Below are 20,094 nucleotides of genomic sequence, written 5' to 3'. Positions count from 1 at the left end.
GGTCCCGATGCATGCTGTGCCCAGCATGACTCCGCCCCCAGTTCCCATGGGCTGGACCGTGTTCTACACTGTGACCGCCACTCCTTTGGCTGTAGGTGATTGGATGAGAGGATCAGGAGGGACGAGGAGGAAGACAACGCATAGGCTGGGGCCTGGCCTTCAAAGAAGCCTATCCAAAATGCCACACTCAGACACAGAGGAGCTGGGCTCCTGAAACTCTTACTCTCTGGAACACAGATTCAGAAACAGGGAATGAATCCAATCAAACTCTGAAAATTAATATGTAGGAGAGGTCAGGAGAGGCCAGGAGAGGCCAAGAACAAATCAACATTATGAATGAACTCAAGTTACTAGGAAACATGGTGTATTCGTTTGGTTGGGCTGCCACCGAAAAGTACCACAAACTGGGTGGCTTAAAACCACAAATACTTATTGTCTCACAGTTCCGGAGGCTGGATGTCCAGGATGAAGGTGTCAGCAGGGTTGGTTTCTTCCGAGGGCTGCAAGGGAGACTCTGTTCCATGCTCCTCCTTCTACACCTTCTAGGGGCTTGATGGCAAACTCTGGCATTCCTTGGCTTGTAGGAGCATCACTCTGATCTATGCCTTCATGTTCACATAGTGTTCCCCCCGTGTATATGTCCCTACCTCCAAATTCCCCCCTTTTATAAAGACACCAGTCGTTATTAGGTGAGGAACCATGCTAATGACCTCATTTTTTTTCTAATGACTTCACTTTAAGTTAATTACACCTGTAAAGACCAGATCTCTCAACAGGGCCACATTCTGAGGTCATGGGGGTTAGGACCCCAACATGGGTCTTTTTGGTAGGGACACAATTCAACCCATATTCAACCCACATGGATATGGGTAGAGGCTGGACTTCCCAGCCTCAAGAACATGAGAAATAAATGTCTGTTGTTTAAGCCACCCAGTCGGTGATATTTTTGTTATATCAACCCTAGCAGACTAAGACACTAAATGCTGGTGAGAATGTGGAGCAACTGGAATGCTCAAGTATTGCTGGTGGGAATGGAACATGGTACAGCCACTTTGGAAAAGAGTTTGGCAGCTTCTACTCTAGTTAAAGAATCCCACTCGTAGGCATTTACACAGGAGAAATAATATATATGCCCACACAAAGACTTAGAAGTAGATACCCACAGATGCATTATTTATAACAGCCCCCAAACTAGAAACAACCCAAATGTTAACTGGTAAATGGATAAATAAATTGGGATATAGCTGGGATACTATTCAGCAGCAGATCATGCTAAATGAAAGACTACATACTGTATGATTTCATTTATATGAAATTCTAGAAATGGCAAAACTTTAGTGACAATAAATCAGATTAGTGTTTCCTGGGGCCAGAGGTCAGGGCTGGGATCATCTACAAAGGGGCATAAGAAGACTTTCAAAAAGTGATGAAAATGTTCTATACTGTTACTGTGATGGTGGTTGGTTGCATAACTCTATACAATCACCAAAATTCATCAGACCGTATACAAAATGGGTGAATCTTATTGTATATAAATTATAACTCAATAAAGCTGGAGGGGGAAAAAGAGAATTTAGAAAAGTGGCTGGTTACTATATAGATATAGATATAACCCAGTAATTTTCACTTATCACAACAATAGTCTGTTAGAATACAAAGGAGAAAAATCTCATAATAGCAATAAAAATATAAAATATTTAAAAGTAAATTTTAAGAGACTATCACAGAAGATTTATTTAAACAAATTGAGATCCACTCAATTCTTAGAAGAGACTCAGTATTGCAAAGATATCATTTCATCTCAAATTAATCTACACATTTAAGAAAATCCCAGGGCTTCCCTGGTGGTGCAGTGGTTGAGAGTCCGCCTGCCGATGCAAGGGACACGGGTTCGTGCCCCAGTTCGGTAAGATCCCACATGCCGCGGAGCGGCTGGGCCCGTGAGCCATGGCCGCTGGGCCTGCGCGTCCAGAGCCTGTGCTCTGCAACGGGAGGGGCCACAGCAGTGAGAGGCCCGCGTACAGCAAAAAAAAAAAAGAAAAAAAAAGAAGAAAATCCCAAATCAAAATACCTAATTTTAGAACTTGGAAAAATGAATCTAAAGTTCATCTGGAAGGATATATAGTAACATGCTTGAAAAATGGTGATGAGTTCGAAGGATATATAGTAACGTGTTTGAAAAAGGGTGATGAGTTCGCTTCGTTGGCTATTCAAAAGCACTATAGGGGCTTCCCTGGTGGTGCACTGGTTAAGAATCCGCCTGCCAATGCAGGGGACACGGGTTTGAGCCTTGGTCCGAGAAGATCCCACCTGCCGCGGAGCAACTAAGCCCGTGTATCATAACTACTGAACCCATGCGCCACAACTACTGAGCCTGAGCTCTAGAGCCTGCGAGCCACAACTACGGAAGCCCTCACGCTTAGAGCCCGTGCTCCACAATAAGAGAAGCTACCGCAATGAGAAGCTCACACACTGCAACAAAGAGTAGCCCCAGCTCGCTGCAACTAGAGAAAGCCTGCGTGCAGCAATGAAGACCCAAGGCAGCCAAAAATAAAAATAAATAAAATAAATAAATTAAAAAAAAAATAAAAACGACTATAATGCTAAAATGGTAAGAAACAGAACTGAAACCAAAAGATTCATAAAATAAAACTAAATTTAAAAAATCCCAAACATATCTATGCATATAAAAGATTTCAGTATATGATAAAAATGGAATTTCAAGTAAGTGGAGAAAGGATGGATTATTCAATAAATGAAGTTGAGATACTTTCTTGCTCCCCCCCAAGAAAAGTGTATAATAAAATGTAAAATTATACATTTATAATTTAAACGTAAAATTATTTGCACTAACATATGTCTATCTCTTTCAGATCAATAAGGAAAAGATGAACAGCCTCATAGGAAAACAGGCTATAGGGAACTCCCTGGCAGTCCAGTGGTTAGGACTCCATGCTTTCACAGCCGAAGGGCCAGGGTTCGATTCCTGGTCAGGGAGCTAAGATCCCACAAGCTGCACAGCATGGCCACAAGAAAAAGAAAAAGAAAAACAGGGTATAGGAGGTGGACCCAGGACTCAGCCCCAGATTCCTGTCCCAAAGCCTGGTACAGAACAGCAGAGCTGCCCTCCCTCAAGAAAACATGAGGCTCAGGCACTGAGGGTATCAGCTGTGATGAGGATGGAGCAAAGACTAGGTACTCCTTATTTCTGGGAATCATGTAAGTCTCCTGCGTTCTCATGAGACTCTGCAAAAGAGAAAAGACCCCTAATAACTAGGTCAAATTTATTTCCCACTCCCAGGCAGGACAGGAGGTTGCCAATTCAATTTATTTTCTTTTTTTTCCAGCTTGATTAAGGTATAATTGACAAATAAAATTGTAAGATATTTAAAGTCTATAATGTGAATGTTTGATATAATTGTAAAAGGATTCCCATAATCGAGTTAGTTAACACACCCATCACTTCACATATTTACCTTTTAAAATTTTTGATAAAAGAAAGATGAGCTATTTCTTACATGACACATTTTGTGGTAGAAAAACTTATATCTCCTTAGACATACTTCTTGACTTGAATCTCAGGTTTGAAATTTGTCCTACAGAAGAAAAGACATCTGTTCAAGAGTGTTTATTGTACTTTCTTGTTTGTTTTTAGGAGCAAAAAACAAAACCAAAAAAAACCCCTGGGCTTCCTTGGTGGTGGAGTGGTTAAGAATCCGCCTGCCAATGCAGGGAACACGGGTTCGAGCCCTGGTCCAGGAAGATCCCACATGCCATGGAGCAGCTAAGCTCATGCGCCACAACTACTGAGCCTGCACTCTAGAGCCCACGAGCCACAACTACTGAGCCTCTGTGCCTGAAGCCTGTGCTCCACAACAAGAGAAGCCACCGCAATGAGAAGCCCAGAACTAGAGAAAGCCCGCACACAGCAATGAAGACCCAATGCAGCCAAAAAGAAATAAATAAATAAAGTTATTTAAAAAAAAAAACAAAACCAAAACTGAAGGTTGCACGGTTGGTTCAATTATGGTATATCCATTCTATGGGAAAAGGATATTTTGACCCGGGTCCCCCAGAAAGTATCATGCTATGTTCTACTACTATTATGGGGATTGCTATCCCAAGGAGGCAGAGGAGGGGAAATGGGAAATGGGACAAAGGAGAAGGATGAATCAGTTATGAGGGTGCATTACAGGGATTAGTAACTCAGTAAGGCTGCTTAGTAACAAGCTAACTGATGTCTCAACCTTACATTTTTCTAGAGATTTTATGAACTACTGCTTCTTTGGGGAGTTCATCTTGGGGGAGGACGGAAGAAGAATTTATCCTGTAGTTCCCAAAGACCACCGTCAAAGGTTTCAGCCTGTGGGTAGGTGTGTGGGAGCTGAGTGGGTCCCCAGGATCTCACACCCGAGTGGCATCCAAGGGGCCTGGGGCAGGAGGTGGGAGCAGGTGCTGCCTGGCTGGGCCCCAACGAAGCTGGAGTTGGTCGCTGTCATGGTGGCAGGACTAGAGCATATTGTCAAGGGTCCGATGAAGCCAAGAAGATCCGAGAGGATGCAAAAGAGGTATCTGATACAATATTGATACCTCGTACTGGATGAGTGTGAGAAAGTAGCTGATGGGAATATAAATGGGTACCATCTTTCTGAAATCTTTAAAAGCTGGCTTCCCTTAGGGTAATTCCACTTCCAGGATTCATCCTGTGTAAATACTTAAGACAAGTGAATGAAAATGTACAGAGAGCATTCTGTATAATTGCCAGCAACTGGGAAGAGCCTGTAAGTCCAACAATTAGGGATCGGTTAAACAGATTACACATAAAGTATAATGGAATCCTATGCAGGTATTTAAAATTATGAGGTAGTTCAATAGACTGATCTGTATGGTCACTGGACATAGTTAAATGAAAAAAGTAACAAAGAATGAATAATATGATCCCATTTTTGTAAACAGAATTCTGAAAAATATATTTATCTGGATATATGTTTTCATATAAATTCTGGAAGATTATTTATTTATCTATCTATTTATCTAGGCTGTGCTGGGTCTTACTTGCTGCACATGGTATCTTTGTCGTGGCATGTGGGAGCTTTTTGTTTGTTTGTTTTTTAGTTGTGGCATGCAAACTCTTAGTTGCGGCATGCACACGGGATCTAGTTCCCCCAACCAGGGATCAAACCTGGGTCCCCTGCATTGGGAGCACGGAGTCTTACCCACTGGACCACCAGGGAAGTCCCTGGAAGACTATTAAGAATACTAACAATAATTATCTCTAGGCAATTTTATCTTTTTCCTCCTTTTAGATATATAAATGTTATGTTTTGCAATGATTGTGGGAATATACGATTTAAATAAATTTTGTTTTAAAAGACTGTCTGACATAGAAAAAGAACTGACATTTTAGATATCTGAGCAATTTGAGGCTTAAAATGTAAATGACTGATACTGCTATAAATTGAAAGGATAGAATCATTCTTCCATCATTCAATATTAACAAATATTCCATAATAGCTCCTACAAACCAGGCAAACATGCCAGGTACTAGAGACAGAGGAAGACAAAATAGCTACAAACTGTGCTCAGTGTTATAAAGGAAAAAAGATATTTCCCTAGAGTATCTTTTCCATTTCAAAGGAAATAAATTTTACTTGCATTAAAATTTTTTGAAGTATTTACATACTTCTTCCTTATACAAAAGATTTTAGGTCAATTACAACAAAAAAAATTCATTAAATGGTAAAATATACATAATTTACCCTGAATTTGGATCAGGGTCAATAAGAATGTCTATATGCAGACCATCTTTTGTTGTTATTATAGAGCTTAATGTGATTCTGAGCTTCCAAGCAGCCAAAGTGAAAAGGAGAAACATTTATATTGCTCTTGCTTCAGAGAGAAATAGACCAATTGTTTTTTAGGAGAAATTAAGCTTCTCCTAGCACTTATCTGTGAAAGAAATTTCTCATATGGGTTTCACATTGAGAGTGATATTAGTAACTATTATTCTCCAAATGAAACAATAGGAGAAAAACTCTGCTATTCCATAAGCTCTGAGAGGACAAGGGCCATCCATTTTGTTTACATCTAGCACAGCAAGACGCAAGTACCCCAGCAGGCACTCAAATTTTGTGGAAATGAGGAACAACGGAAAAATACATCATTTCTGAGATGTGGCTACACAGACAGCTATCCCTATTGCTAAGGAACATCCTTCTTCATGATGTTAGAAAACAGACTGAATTTTGGTCTGCAGAAGTACAAGGGCTGTCTACCCACACCCTAAATAATGGACAGTGGGTCATTATGGGTGCCATTCCCTAGGCTTTTAATTAGGCACCATTTCTAAGTTTATACTAAGGTTCTCCAGAGAAACAGAACCACTGGGAGATTATATCTATATCTAAATCTGTATGTATATATAGGTCTATCTATCTACCTAGATCTATCTATCTATCTAAAGAGATTTATCATAAGGGACTGGCTTATGCAATTATGAAGGCTGACAAGTCCCACCATCTGCAGGGTGAGTCGTCAACAAGCTAGAGACCCAAGAAAGCTAATGTAGTTCTAAGTCCAGAGGCCTGAGAACAGGGAGAACCAATGGTGGCGATCTAGTCTGAAGGCCAGCAGGCTTGAGACCTAGGAAAAGCCATTTTTTCAGTTCAAGTCCAAGGGCAGTACAAAGCCAAGGTCCCAGTTTGAAGATAGTCAGGCAGAAGGATTTCTTGCTGACTTGAGGAAAGGCCAGATTTTTGTTCTAGTCAGGCCTTCAATTGATGGGATGAAGCCCACCCATGTTAGGGAAGGCACTCTGCTTTACTCTACCAATTTAAATACTAACCTCATCCAAAAACACCCTCACAGAAACACCCAGAAAAACGTTTGTCATAATATCTGGGTACTGAGGAGCTTGAAGATGGCAGACGAGTAAGACGTGGAGATCACCTTCCTCCCCACAAATACATCAGAAACACATCTACATGTGGAACAACTCCTACAGAACACTTACTGAACGCTGGCAGAAGACCTCAGACCTCCCCAAAGGCAAGAAACTCCCCACGTACCTGGGTAGGGCAAAAGAAAAAAAGAAAAAACAGAGACAAAAGGATAGGGACGGGTCCTGCACCTCTGGGAGGGAGCTGTGAAGGAGGAAAGGTTTCCACACACTAGGAAGGCCCTTCACTGGGGGAGATGGTGGGGGGGCCAGGGGGGAAGCTTCGGAGCCATGGAGGACAGCGCAGCAACAGGGGTGCGGAGGGCAAGGCGGAGAGTTTCCCGCACAGAGGATCGGTGCCAACCAGCACTCACCAGCCCGAGAGGCTTGTCTGCTCACCCGCCGGGGCGGTTGGAGGCTGGGAGCTGAGGCTCGGGCTTCGGTCAGACGTAGGGAGAGGACTGGGGTTGGCGGCGTGAGCACAGCCCGCAGGGGGTTAGTGCACCACGGCTGGCTGAGAGGGAGTCCGGGAAAAAGTCCGGAGCTGCCGAAGAGACAAGAGACTTTTTCTTCCCTCTTTGTTTCCTGGAACGCGAGGAGAGAGGATTAAGAACGCCGCGTAAAGGAGCTCCAGAGACGTGCGCGAGCCACAGCTATCAGCGCGGACCCCAGAGACGGGCATGAGACGCTAAGGTGGCTCCTGCCACCACCAAGAAGCCTGTGTGCGAGCACAGGTCACTATCCACACCTCCCCTCCTGGGAGCCTGTGCAGCCCGCCACTGCCAGGGTCCTGGGATCCAGGGACAACTTCCCCGGGAGAACGCACGGCGCGCCTCAGGCTGGTGCAATGTCATGTTGCCTCTGCCGCCGCATGCTCGCCCCGCATCCGTACCCCTCCCTCCCCCCAGGCCTGAGTGAGCCAGAGCCCCCGAATCAGCTGCTCCTTTAACCCCGTCCTGTCTGAGCGAAGAACAGACGCCCTCCGGCGACCTACACGCAGAGGCGGGGCCAAATCCAAAGCTGAACCCCAGGAGCTGTGCGAACAGAGAAAGGGAAATCCCTCCCAGCAGCCTCAGAAGCAGCAGATTAAATCTCCACAATCAGCGTGATGTACCTGCATCTGTGGAATACCTGAATAGACAACGAATCATCCCAAATTGAGGAGGTGGACTTTGGGAGCAACGAGATATATATATATGTGTGTATATATATATATATATATATATATATATATACACACACACACACACATATATATTTCCCTTTTTCTCTTTTTGTGAGTGTGTATGCGTATGCTTCTGTGTGTGATTTTGTCTGTATAGCTCTGCTTTTACCTAGGGTTCTGTCCATTATTTTTTTGTTTGTTTTTTTAGTATAGTTTTTAGCGCTTGTTATCATTGGTGGATTTGTTTTTTGGTTGATGGCTCTCTTCTTTCTTTCTTTCTTTCCTTCTCCTTCTTTTTTTTTTTTTTTTTGCGGTATGCGGGCCTCTCACTGCTGTGGTCTCTCCCGCCGCAGACCACAGGCTCTGGACACGCAGGCTCAGCAGCCATGGCTCATGGGCCCAGCTGCTCTGCAGCATGTGGGATCCTCCTAGACCTCCTAGCATGAACCCGCATCCCCTACATCAGAAGGCGGACTCTCAACCACTGCGCCACCAGGGAAGCCCTCTTTTTTTTTTTTATTACTTTAAAAAAATTTTTAATAATTTTTTTTAATAACTATTTTATTTTATTTTCTTCTTTCTTTCGTTCTTTTTTTTTTTCTCTCCCTTTTATTCTGAGCCATGTGTATGACAGGCTCTTGGGGCTCCAGCCAGGCGTCAGGGCTGTGCCTCTGAGGTGGGAGAGCCAAGTTCAGGACATTGGTCCACAAGTGACCTCCCGGCTCCACGTAATATCAAACGGTGAAAACCTCCCAGAGATCTCCATCTCAATGCTAAGACCCAGCTCCACTCAACGACCAACAAGCTACAGTGCTGGACACCCGATGCCAAACAACCAGCAAGACAGGAACACAACCACACCTATTAGCAGAGAGGCTGCCTAAAATCATAACAAGGCCACAGACACCCCAAAACACACCACCAGATGTGGTCCTGCCCACCAGAAAGACAAGATCCAGCTTCATCCATCAGAACACAGGCACTAGTCCCCTCCACCAGGAAGCCTACACAACCCACTGAACAAACCTTAGCCACTGGGGACAGACACCAAAAACAACAGGAACTATGAACCTGCAGCCTGCAAAAAGGGGACCCCAAACACAGTAAGTTAAGCAAAATGAGGAGACAGAGAAACACACAGCAGATGAAGGAACAAGGTAAAAACCCACCAGACCTAACAAATGAAGAGGAAATAGGCAGTCTACCTGAAAAAGAATTCAGAATAATGATAGTACAGATGATCCAAAATCTTGGAAAGAGAATGGAGAAAATACAAGAAACGTTTAACAAGGACCTAGAAGAACTAAAGAGCAAACAAACAGTGATGAGCAACACAATAAAGGAAATTAAAAATTCTCTAGAAGGGGCTTCCCTGGTGGCGCAGTGGTTGAGAGTCCACCTGCCGATACAGGGGACACGTGTTCGTGCCCCGGTCCAGGAAGATCCCACATGCCATGGAGCAGCTGGGCTCGTGAGCCATGGCCACTGAGCCTGTGCATCCAGAGCCTGTGCTCCGCAACGGAAGAGGCCACAACAGTAAGAGGCCCGCGTACCGCAAAAAAAAAAAAAAAAAATTCTCCAGAAGGAGTCAATAGCAGAATAACTAAGGCAGAAGAACGGATAAGTGACCTGGAAGATAAAATAGTGGAAATAACTATTGCAGAGCAGAATAAAGAAAAAAGAATGAAAAGAACTGAGGACAGTCTCAGAGACCTCTGGGACAATATTAAACACACCAACATTTGAATTATGTGGGTCCCAGAAGAAGAAGAGAAAAAGAAAGGGACTGAGAAAATATTTGAGGAGATTATAGTTGAAAACTTCCCTAATATGGGAAAGGAAATAGTTAATCAAGTCCAGGAAGCACAGAGAGTCCCATACAGGATAAATCCAAGGAGAAACACATCAAGATACATATTAATCAAACTATCAAAAATTTAATACAAAGAAAACATGTTAAAAGCAGCAAGGGAAAAACAACAAATAACACACAAGGGAATCCCCATAAGGTTAACAGCTGATCTTTCAGCAGAAACTCTGCGAGAAGGGAGTGGCAGGACATAATTAAAGTGATGAAGGGGAAAAACCTACAACCAAGATTACTCTACCCAGCAAGGATCTCATTCAGATTTGACGGAGAAATTAAAACCTTTACAGACAAGCAAAAGCTAAGAGAATTCAGCATCACCAAACCAGCTTTACAACAAATACTAAAGGAACTTCTCTAGGCAGGAAACACAAGAGAAGGAAAAGACCTACAATAACAAACCCAAAACAATTAAGAAAATGGTAATAGGTACATACATATCAATAATTACCTTAAATGTAAATGGATTAAATGTTCCTACCAAAAGACATAGACTGGCTGAATGGATACAAAAACAAGACCCATATATATGCTGTCTACAAGAGACCAACTTCAGACCTAGGGACACATACAGACTGAAAGTGAGGCAATGGAAAAAGATATTCCACACAAATGGAAATCAAAAGAAAGCTGGAGTAGCAATACTCATATCAGATAAAACAGACTTTAAAACAAAGACTATTACAAGAGACAAAGAAGGACACTACATAATGATCAAGGGATGAATCCAAGAAGAAGATATAACAATTGGAAATATTTATGCACCCAATATAGGAGCACCTCAATACATAAGGCAAATACTAACAATAAAAGGGGAAATGGACAGTAACATAATCATAGTAGGGGACTTTAACCACCCCACTTTCACCAATGGACAGATCATCAAAGATGAAAATAAATAAGGAAACACAAGCTTTAAATGATACATTAAACAAGATGGACTTAATTGATATTTATAAGACATTCCATCCGAAAACAACAGAATACACTTTCCTCTCAAGTGCTCATGGAACATTCTCTAAGATAGATCATATCTTGGGTCACAAATCAAGCCTTGGTAAATTTAAGAAAATTGAAATCGTATCAAATATCTTTTCCGACCGCAACGCTATGAGACTAGCTATCAATTACAGGAAAAAATCTGTAAAAAATACAAACACATGGAGGATAAACAATACACTAGTTAATAACCAAGAGATCACTGAAGAAATCAAAGAGGAAATCAAAAAATACCTAGAAACAAATGACAATGAAAACACGACGACCCAAAACCTATGGGATGCAGCAAAAGCAGTTCTAAGAGGGAAGTTTATAGAAATACAATCCTACCTTAAGAAACAAGAAACATCTCAAATAAACAACCTAAACTTACACCTCAAGCAATTAGAGAAAGAAGAACAAAAACCCCCCAAAGTTAGCAGAAGGAAAGAAATCATAAAGATCAGATCAGAAATAAATGAAAAAGAAATGAAGGAAACGATAGCAAAGCTCAATAAAACTAAAAGCTGGTTCTTTGAGAAGATAAACAAAATTGATAAACCATTAGCCAGACTCATCAGGAAAAAAAGGGAGACGACTCAACTCAATAGAATTAGAAATGAAAAAGGAGAAGTAACAACTGACACTGCAGAAATACAAAGGATCATGAGAGATTACTACAAGCAACTCTATGCCAATAAAATGGACAACCTGGAAGAAATGGACAAATTCTTAGAAATGCACAACCTTCCAAGACTGAACCAGGAAGAAATAGAAAATATGAACAGACCAGTCACAAGCACTGAAATTGAAACTGTGATTAAAAATCTTCCAAGAACAACAACAAAATTTTCCAACAAATAAAAGCCCAGGACCAGATGGCTTCATAGGCAAATTCTATCAAACATTTAGAGAAGAGCTAACACCTATCCTCAAACTCTTCCAAAATATAGCAGAGGGAGGAACACTCCCAAACTCACTCTATGAGGCCACCATCACCCTGATACCAAAACCAGACAAAGATGTCACAAAAAAAGAAAACTATAGGCCAATATCACTGATGAACAGAGATGCAAAAATCCTCAACAAAATACTAGCAAACAGAATCCAACCGCACATTAAAAGGATCACACACCATGATCAAGTGGGGTTTATCCCAGGAATGCAAGGATTCTTCAATATATGCAAATCAATAAATGTGATACACCATATTAACAAATTGAAGGAGAAAAACCATATGATCATCTCAATAGATGCAGAGAAAGCTTTCGACAAAATTCAACACCCATTTATGATAAAAACCCTCCAGAAAGTAGGCACAGAGGGAACTTACCGCAACATAGTAAAGGCCATATATGACAAACCCACAGCCAACATCGTCCTCAATGGTGAAAAAATGAAATCATTTCCACTAAGATCAGGAACAAGACAAGGTTGCCCACTCTCACCACTATTATTCAACATAGTTTTAGAAGTTTTAGCCACAGCAATCAGAGAAGAAAGAGAAATAAAAGGAATCCAAATCGGAAAAGAAGAAATAAAGCTGTCACTGTTTGCAGATGACATGATACTATACATAGAGAATCCTAAAGATGCTACCAGAAAACTACTAGAGCTAATCAATGAATTTGGTAAAGTAGCAGGATACAAAATTAATGCACAGAAATCTCTTCAATTCCTATACACTAATGATGAAAAATCTGAAAGTGAAATTAAGAAAACACTACCATTTACCATTGCAACAAAAAGAATAAAATATCTAGAAATAAACCTAACTAAGGAGACAAAAGACCTGTATGCAGAAAATTATAAGACACTGGTGCAAGAAATTAAAGATGATACAAACGGAGAGATATACCATGTTCTTGGATTGGAAGGATTAACAGTGTGAAAATGACTCTACTACGCAAAGCAATCTACAGATTCAATACAATCTCTATCAAGCTACCACTGGCATTTTTCACAGAACTAGAACAAAAAGTTTCACAATTTGTATGGAAACACAAAAGACCCTGAATAGCCAAAGCAATCTTGAGAAAGAAAAACGGAGCTGGAGGAATCAGGCTCCCTAACTTCAGACTATACTACAAAGCTACAGTAATCAAGATAGTATGGCACTGGCACAAAAACTGAAATATAGATCAATGGAACAGGATAGAAATCCCAGAGATAAACCCACGCACATATGGTCAACTTATCTTTGATAAAGGAGGCAAGAATATACAGTGGAGAAAAGACATCCTCTTCAATAAGTGATGCTGGGAAAACTGGACAGCTACATGTAAAAGAATGAAATTAGAACACCCCCTAACACCATACACTAAAATAAATTCAAAATGGATTTAAGACCTAAATATAAGGCCAGACACTATAAAACTCTTAGAGGAAAACACAGGTAGAACACTCTTTGACATAAATCACAGCAAGATCCTTTTTGACCCACCTCCTAGAGAAAGGGAAATAAAAATAAACAAATGGGACCTAATGAAACTTAAAAGCTTTTGCACAGCAAAGGAAACGATAAACAAGACGAAAAGACAACCCTCACAATGGGAGAAAATATTTTCAAATGAAGCAACTGACAAAGGATTAATCTCCAAAATTTACAAGCGGCTCATGCAGCTCAATATCAAAAAAACAAACAACCCAATCCAAAAATGGGCAAAAGATCTTAATAGACATTTCTCCAAAGAAGATATACAGACTGCCAACAAACACATGAAAGAATGCTCAACATCATTAATCATTAGAAAAATGCAAATCAAAACTACAATGAGGGGCTTCCCTGGTGGCGCAGTGGTTGAGAGTCCGCCTGCCGATGTAGGGAACACGGGTTCGTGCCCTGGTCCGGGAAGATCCCACATGCCGCGGAGCGGCTGGGCCCGTGAGCCATGGCCGCTGAGCCTACGCGTCCGGAGCCTGTGCTCCGCAACGGGAGAGGCCACAACAGTGAGAGGCCCGCGTACCGCAAAAAAAAAAAAAAGAAAAAGAAAAAGAAAAAGAAAATGGTCATGAAGAACCTAGGGGCAAGACAGGAATAAAGACACAGACCTACTAGAGAATGGACTGGAGGATACAGGGAGGGGGAAGGGTAAGTTGGCACAAAGTGAGAGAGTGGCATGGATATATATACACTACCAAATGTAAAATAGATAGCTAGTGGGAAACAGTCGCATAGCACAGGGAGATCTGCTCTGTGCTTTGTGACCACCTACAGGGGTGGGATAGGGAGGGTGGGATAGGGAGGGTGGGAGGGAGGGAGAAACAAGAGGGAAGAGATATGGGGATATATGTATAACTGATTCACTTTGCTATAAAGCAGAAACTAACACACCATTGTAAAGCAATTATACTCCAATAAAGATGTTAAAAAAAATCTTTTTTGATACCCCATGGCCCAGTCAAGCTGACACATAAAATTAACCATAATAAACATTTACCATTAATACACACCTAAACTAACTGTGATTCACCAGGCTCACCAAAGAGCACAAGGACTATAAATTCATTTACCAGAGAGGATATCTAGCTTAGAGTAGAACTGATGAAGATGACGATGCCAAAAAAGGAAAGGAAAACAGGAGCCAGTAACAGACGGTGAATTAAAAGGCAACTTCAGACCTCATGGTAAAGTAGGAGGAGGAAGACATTTTTAGAAAGTCCCAAGGTCGGAGGCTGAAGTTATTGTGGTGGAAGGCGAAGAACAGATGGTGATGTTAAATGGAAAAGGGTAATGTCCAAAATACACAAATAAATAGGGACTTAAGCAGCCTCAGGATTTCTTGAAGAAAGACTGCCCGTGGGTGTTAAGGCAGAATGAATGGAGAGACTACCCAGCCCAGATTTGCTGTGACAACTGCCCTGCACCCTGACGGACAAGCCCAAGTTGTGCTCCACAGTGATGAAAAGGTGGGAATGACTAGTCAAGGGGCTTGAGCAGAGGACAAGTGGTAGACTCAGGCAAACGCAGCTCTGCTGGAGGTCAGTTCACGGGGCCAGGCAGCACACGGTGTCTGTGCGCACACGCCTCTGCCCTTCACTCTCCCCTTGACCAGGCTCCTGCTCACAAACAGGCTCAGACTTTCCCATCTTAAACCCAGAGTCTCTTGCCTGCCCCTGCCTGTCTTTTGAGCTTTCCTTTGTAAACAAAGAAGAACAAAGGGTGTTGCTGAGCTCCCAGCCCTACAAGAATTAAGTCAATAGCCACTGCAGTCGCTGACGCACCCTGAGAGGAACTTGGGATGAAAGACAGGGTGAGACACTCTGTGCTTCAGAAAAACAGGCCCCATAGGTAGTTAGACGCATATCTCAGGAAGAATTTTTAAGAGTCAGATCCTTGCATCTTCCTGTACATGGAAAAGCACTGATATCATTAACTGGAGATATCTGCTCTTTGCGACTAGCAGTGATCTTTTACCAAGATGTAGGCTGACTGCACGTATTCCCGAGCCAAAAACCATAAACAAGCTGGTTTCTCCCCCATCTTTTGGGAGTAGTTTCCTCAGAGCTCCCAAGAGGTTGTCTCCTGGCCCATAGTCTTCAGTAAGGTCCCTGAATAAAACTCAAAACCCTTAGATTGTCCATTTTTCTTTAAGCCGGTGCCTTCCTACACTCTCCTTGCTCCCATCACCAAATCTCCTGAAGGTCTTGCATATGCAGCCTCCACTTCTTCTCTATCCTCCTACCTGCTAAGCCCCTGCCTCTGGCTCCTGGTTCCTCCATTTAAGCAATACTACTCTACCACTGACTTCCTGATGGCTGGTCCCAGAGGCCCTGGCTCAGTCTTCACCTTTTTTTAAATGTTAAATTTTAATTTTTTAAATGGTGCTGCACATTTAACAGGGATCTTGAAATTCCCTCCCTTGGGTCCCAGGACCCAGCACTATCCTGTTCTTGGTCTTTCCCACTTTCTCCACTTCCTGATCTTCCTCTCCCTGATTGTTCAATGCAGACATTTTAAAAGACTATGCTGTCATCCCTCAGCCTTTTCACCTTTCTGTTTTCTCTTACTCAGAAGTCACTCATCCCCAGGGCTTCCTGTTGTCTCCTCCAAGGCAATGAAGAACTTCCAACTCTCTATTCTGCCCTGTTTTCCCAACAGGTCTTACATTTTCAATGCCTCTGGCCATTTCCCCTCAACCACACCCCCAGCCCCAGATTCACAGTTCTAAAATCCGACTTTCCTGTCTTTGTTAACGTTATCAACATTATCCATGTCGGCCAGGTTCTAAACTCCAAGATCATCTCCACCCACAATGTAAAAGGGGTCAATTTGACTTACAAAATTCTCCCCTGCAAAGTCTCTTGTATTTATCTTTCCTCCCTGTTTTAACTTCCACCATCACCTTAGCTCAGCTCTTTCTTCTCACTCCTAAAATACTGCAATTGCTTTTAGCTGATCTTCTTGCCCCTGAACTGTCCTTTCCAATCCACCCTGCACCTGTTAGGAGACAATTCTCCTTGACTATCTCCTAGTCCTGCACTGTCTGGGATGTCTGAGCACAGGCATTTACACATAATTTAAGAATATTTATGTAAGGAGACATTCCAGGGAAGTAGAGCTTAGAGACATCTCCCTCCTGAGAAAAAGACCTTGCCTCCTCTTCCCCAGAGAAGATTTGTTTTCATGCCTGAGTAAAGATACAGTCTCTCTCTCGAGAGAAGTACGAGCAGGTCACCAGCAGCTCCATATAAGAAAGGAGCCTAATTTGGGGGTTTTCTCCTGTAATGCACCCCCAGCATGCGCAGGTATCATCTGGCCCTCACTGTATTGCCCTGTGGAGCTTGGGGAATCAAACAGGCTAACTTGTTTAACTTGTAAGAAGGGTAAAATCTCAGACCCCTTACAGTTTGACTTATACCACCACCAAACTATCTTTTGCAATATCTACTTTGGCCATACTTCCTTGCTTGAAACTCTTCAATGGCTTCCTACCACAGAATAAAACTCCAAGTCTTACCTGTCATTCAAGTTCCCTTTCCTGCCTGTCCTCCCACTTTATATAAGGGACTTGAGAATTTGAGGATTTTTGTATCCTCAGGGGTCATGGAAGCAACCTACCATGCATACCAAAGGAGGATTATAGTATTGAGAAAGAAAGAGAAAGCAAAGTTTTCAATAATCATCTAGGTCTGTAGATGTTTGTCAGTTGGAGAGATGTTGCTGGAATCTTACCCTATGTAAATCTTGTGCTCTAATCAATCTGGACTTCCAGATGTTTCCCAAACATAGGAGTACACATCCTGTTTCCAGGCTCTGGCCATGCCTAGAATGCTATACTTAGATCGCAGATGAGGGAAAACCCATGAAGCACCAGTGCAAGAAATGCCTATTGCCAACTTTTGAGGGATGGTGAGTCACGCCATTGATTTCCTCACGTATGTCACCATGGCTCCTACCAGATGAGAAACGAACCAGACCTTCATCTTGGCCATAGCTGACTAAACTGAAGGTCAGTTCTGCAGCCCCGAATAACCACAGTCTGGCTGGACATCTGGGAGGTGAACTACCTCTGGGAATGCTTGGCCTGAAACTCTGTCCAATAGGGGAGCTCTGCATTTGATGGCGGCCAACAAACCCAAACATCTCCTCTATTTGAGAAGTAAAGGCAAAAGGGGTGAGGAGAAGCAGCTTAGGTTCTAGTGGGAACAAGTGAGTTGTGGTTTCAGATCTCCTCCAGCCTCTACATTCCAATCTTAGCTCCTGCCACATTTCTAGGTATTCTTGCAACGAACGCCCAATTATCCCAAAGATAATACGGACATGCATTTGTCTTGCAGGCCTCAACCACTTAGCCAAGTGCCTTCTCACCAATCTCTAAGACTTGTGTACCAAGATGCTGGTTGAAATAGTGTGTAAATAGTAAATTTAACCAGCCAATATTAACGGGCCTGTTTTTATTTATCATATTTCTTCATCAATTGTAAGATATATCCCAATCTCAGAGACATAAAATATCAACAAAAGAAGCCACAGTGGTTATGTCATTCATTGTTGCAACATGCGAAAAAATGTACATTTCAGAATTAAAGAACTAAGATATGGTGCAAACAGTGGGATGTTTTGCAGCTGGGACAGGTAAACGGCACAAGATGGGGCCGTGGGTGGGGGCAGGGAGGCATTTCCTTTAGAACAAGGACGGGGGAGAGTGGAGCAATGATTCCACCCATGGGGCTACACCTTAAGTTGCCACAAATGGAGATGTGTGTAGTGCTACCTGTCACAGTCTGTGAGTGAAAAGTATAATTAATTTTAAACCAGGTGGAAGACATATATGTATATGTTTTAGTGTTTTTATAACTTTTTTGTGTGTCTAAAATATAATACTCTCTTAAGTGGGCCTAGCAACCTGTTTTACTGCCCCTGTTCTTTGGGACACCTTGTGTTCACTGACAGCTTAAAAATCAATTCTATAAATAAAGGAGTTAAGGGAAGTATTTACTGTCTGTTGTCTCCACAAGTTGACTATTAGGAAAGAAGGAATTTCATCATTCCAGCAACATCTGGTATGTGCACATATCCAACGGATAAACATCTATAGCCCTAAATGATTATCCAAAACTTTGCTTTCTCTTTCTTTCTCAATACTCCATCTCTCCCTCAGTATCCTCAGGTGGATTGCTTCCAGGACCCCTGGGGATACCAAAATCCGCAAATGCTCCAGTCCCTTAGGTAAAAATGAAGTAGTATTTGCATAGAACCTGACATCCTCCCTTATATTTTAACTCCTCTCTAGCTTACCTTTAATGCCTCACACAATGGAAACGCTATGTAAATAGCTGCGGGGGAAGTAGGTTGTGAGGGTGGCAAATGCAAGTTTTGCTTTTTGGAAATTTCTGGATTTTTTTTTTCTTTCTGGTATTTTCTATTCTCCACTGGTTGAATCCACAGCTGCCAAGGAGGATGGATTGTATAGACTCTGGCTTCACATTAGCTATAGGTTTGCCTAGATTTAAGCAAGGTCAAATTTGCAAAAAAAGATATTGTGGCATAGTTTTAAACAAAGCTTTAAAATAAGACGTGCGTGCACAGGGATGGGGGCATTTTCAATAGAATCCCTTAAATACAACCGTCCTGGCCATTTATAAAGTGAGTTGAACTTTTAAGGATATGTTTCCTAAAGCCTGGCGTGAAAGAAAGTGCAAGCTTTGGAGCCAGACTAAACCTGACTGAATCATGCCAGTTGTGTGGCACTATAAAGTCACCTGACTTTGCAGGGCCCATTTTCTCCTCTGTAAAGTGGGGACAATAACAAGTACCTTACGGGGTATTCATAGGTCAGAAATTTTAAACACAGTACTGTGCCTGCATACAGTCGTCACCCAACAAATGGTGATTACTATTGCGGGGCGGGGGGCTGGTTTTGGTCCAGGGCCCAGCACGCCTCATCACCTCTCCCTGCTCCCTCTGGGGCATTCAAAAACTCTCTCAATTACGTTCAACATTTATGTGCAGGATAAGATGTTAAGTAAGCCAGGCCTTTCTGTAGTTTACCAACCGACTAACAACACCGTACACGAATAACAATTTTCACGGTTTTCTGATCTTTTGTTTTTTCTTTGGTAGAGGAATTGGCAACATAGGGAGGCTGCGCTCTCTTTTTACAGACTTGGGACCTCGGAGAGGTGTAGTATCTGGCCAAAGGCCACGGGCACCGCGGCCTCCACAGGTTTCCCGGGTCTCCCGCCACAGGGGACGGGGCGGCCGAGTCGTCCATGTCGTTTTCTGGAAACTCTCTGGGACGAGGGAGGGAAGGGTCCCAAGAGAGGCGGCGTCCGCCCGCGTTTTCGATGCCGAGGCGACCACACTTACCAGCGCGAAGTGCACCAGGGCGTCGAAGCAGAGCCAGGCTAGCGCCCCGCGGTCCGCAGCCCCCAGCCCGCGGCCCAGGCGCAGACCCAGTACGCAGCCCACGGCCAGCAACGCGGCGCACAGCAGCAGCGGGCCTCCAGCCGCGGCGCCCAGTTCCCCGTCGCCGCGCATGCTTCCCGCTCCCGGCGCCGACCGCGGGGCACCAACAACCAGGATTGCCCGGTGCGGCGGGAGAAGCGGGGCGGCGAGGGGGCGGGGCTACTCGGCCGGGACGGGGCGGAGCGGAGTGGACGGAGGCTTACCCGGCCGCCCGGCCGCCCGGCCGCCCAGTCGCC

The 20,094-nt window shown here is 43.1% G+C and overlaps 1 protein-coding gene across 7 annotated transcripts in view; it reads right to left on the bottom strand.

The window, feature by feature from the left end:
• EBPL (EBP like) overlaps positions 1-20,094 on the bottom strand; it is a 94,865-nt gene extending 74,771 nt beyond the window's left edge. For all 7 annotated transcript variants that reach the window (XR_009536657.1, XR_009536656.1, XR_009536658.1 and 4 more), the window contains exon 1: positions 19,760-20,094. Coding sequence is in view for 1 of the 7 variants with exons in the window: in XM_060128786.1 (XP_059984769.1) it covers positions 19,760-19,930 (171 nt within the window). In the remaining 6 variants the exon portion in view is untranslated. The remainder of the gene's footprint in view (positions 1-19,759) is intronic.

The sequence above is a fragment of the Lagenorhynchus albirostris genome, chromosome 18, assembly GCF_949774975.1.
Source record: "Lagenorhynchus albirostris chromosome 18, mLagAlb1.1, whole genome shotgun sequence".
Taxonomy (NCBI): domain Eukaryota; kingdom Metazoa; phylum Chordata; class Mammalia; order Artiodactyla; family Delphinidae; genus Lagenorhynchus; species Lagenorhynchus albirostris.
The sequence above is the reverse complement of the archived record's forward strand: the minus strand, read 5'-3'. Positions and strand labels throughout refer to the sequence as shown.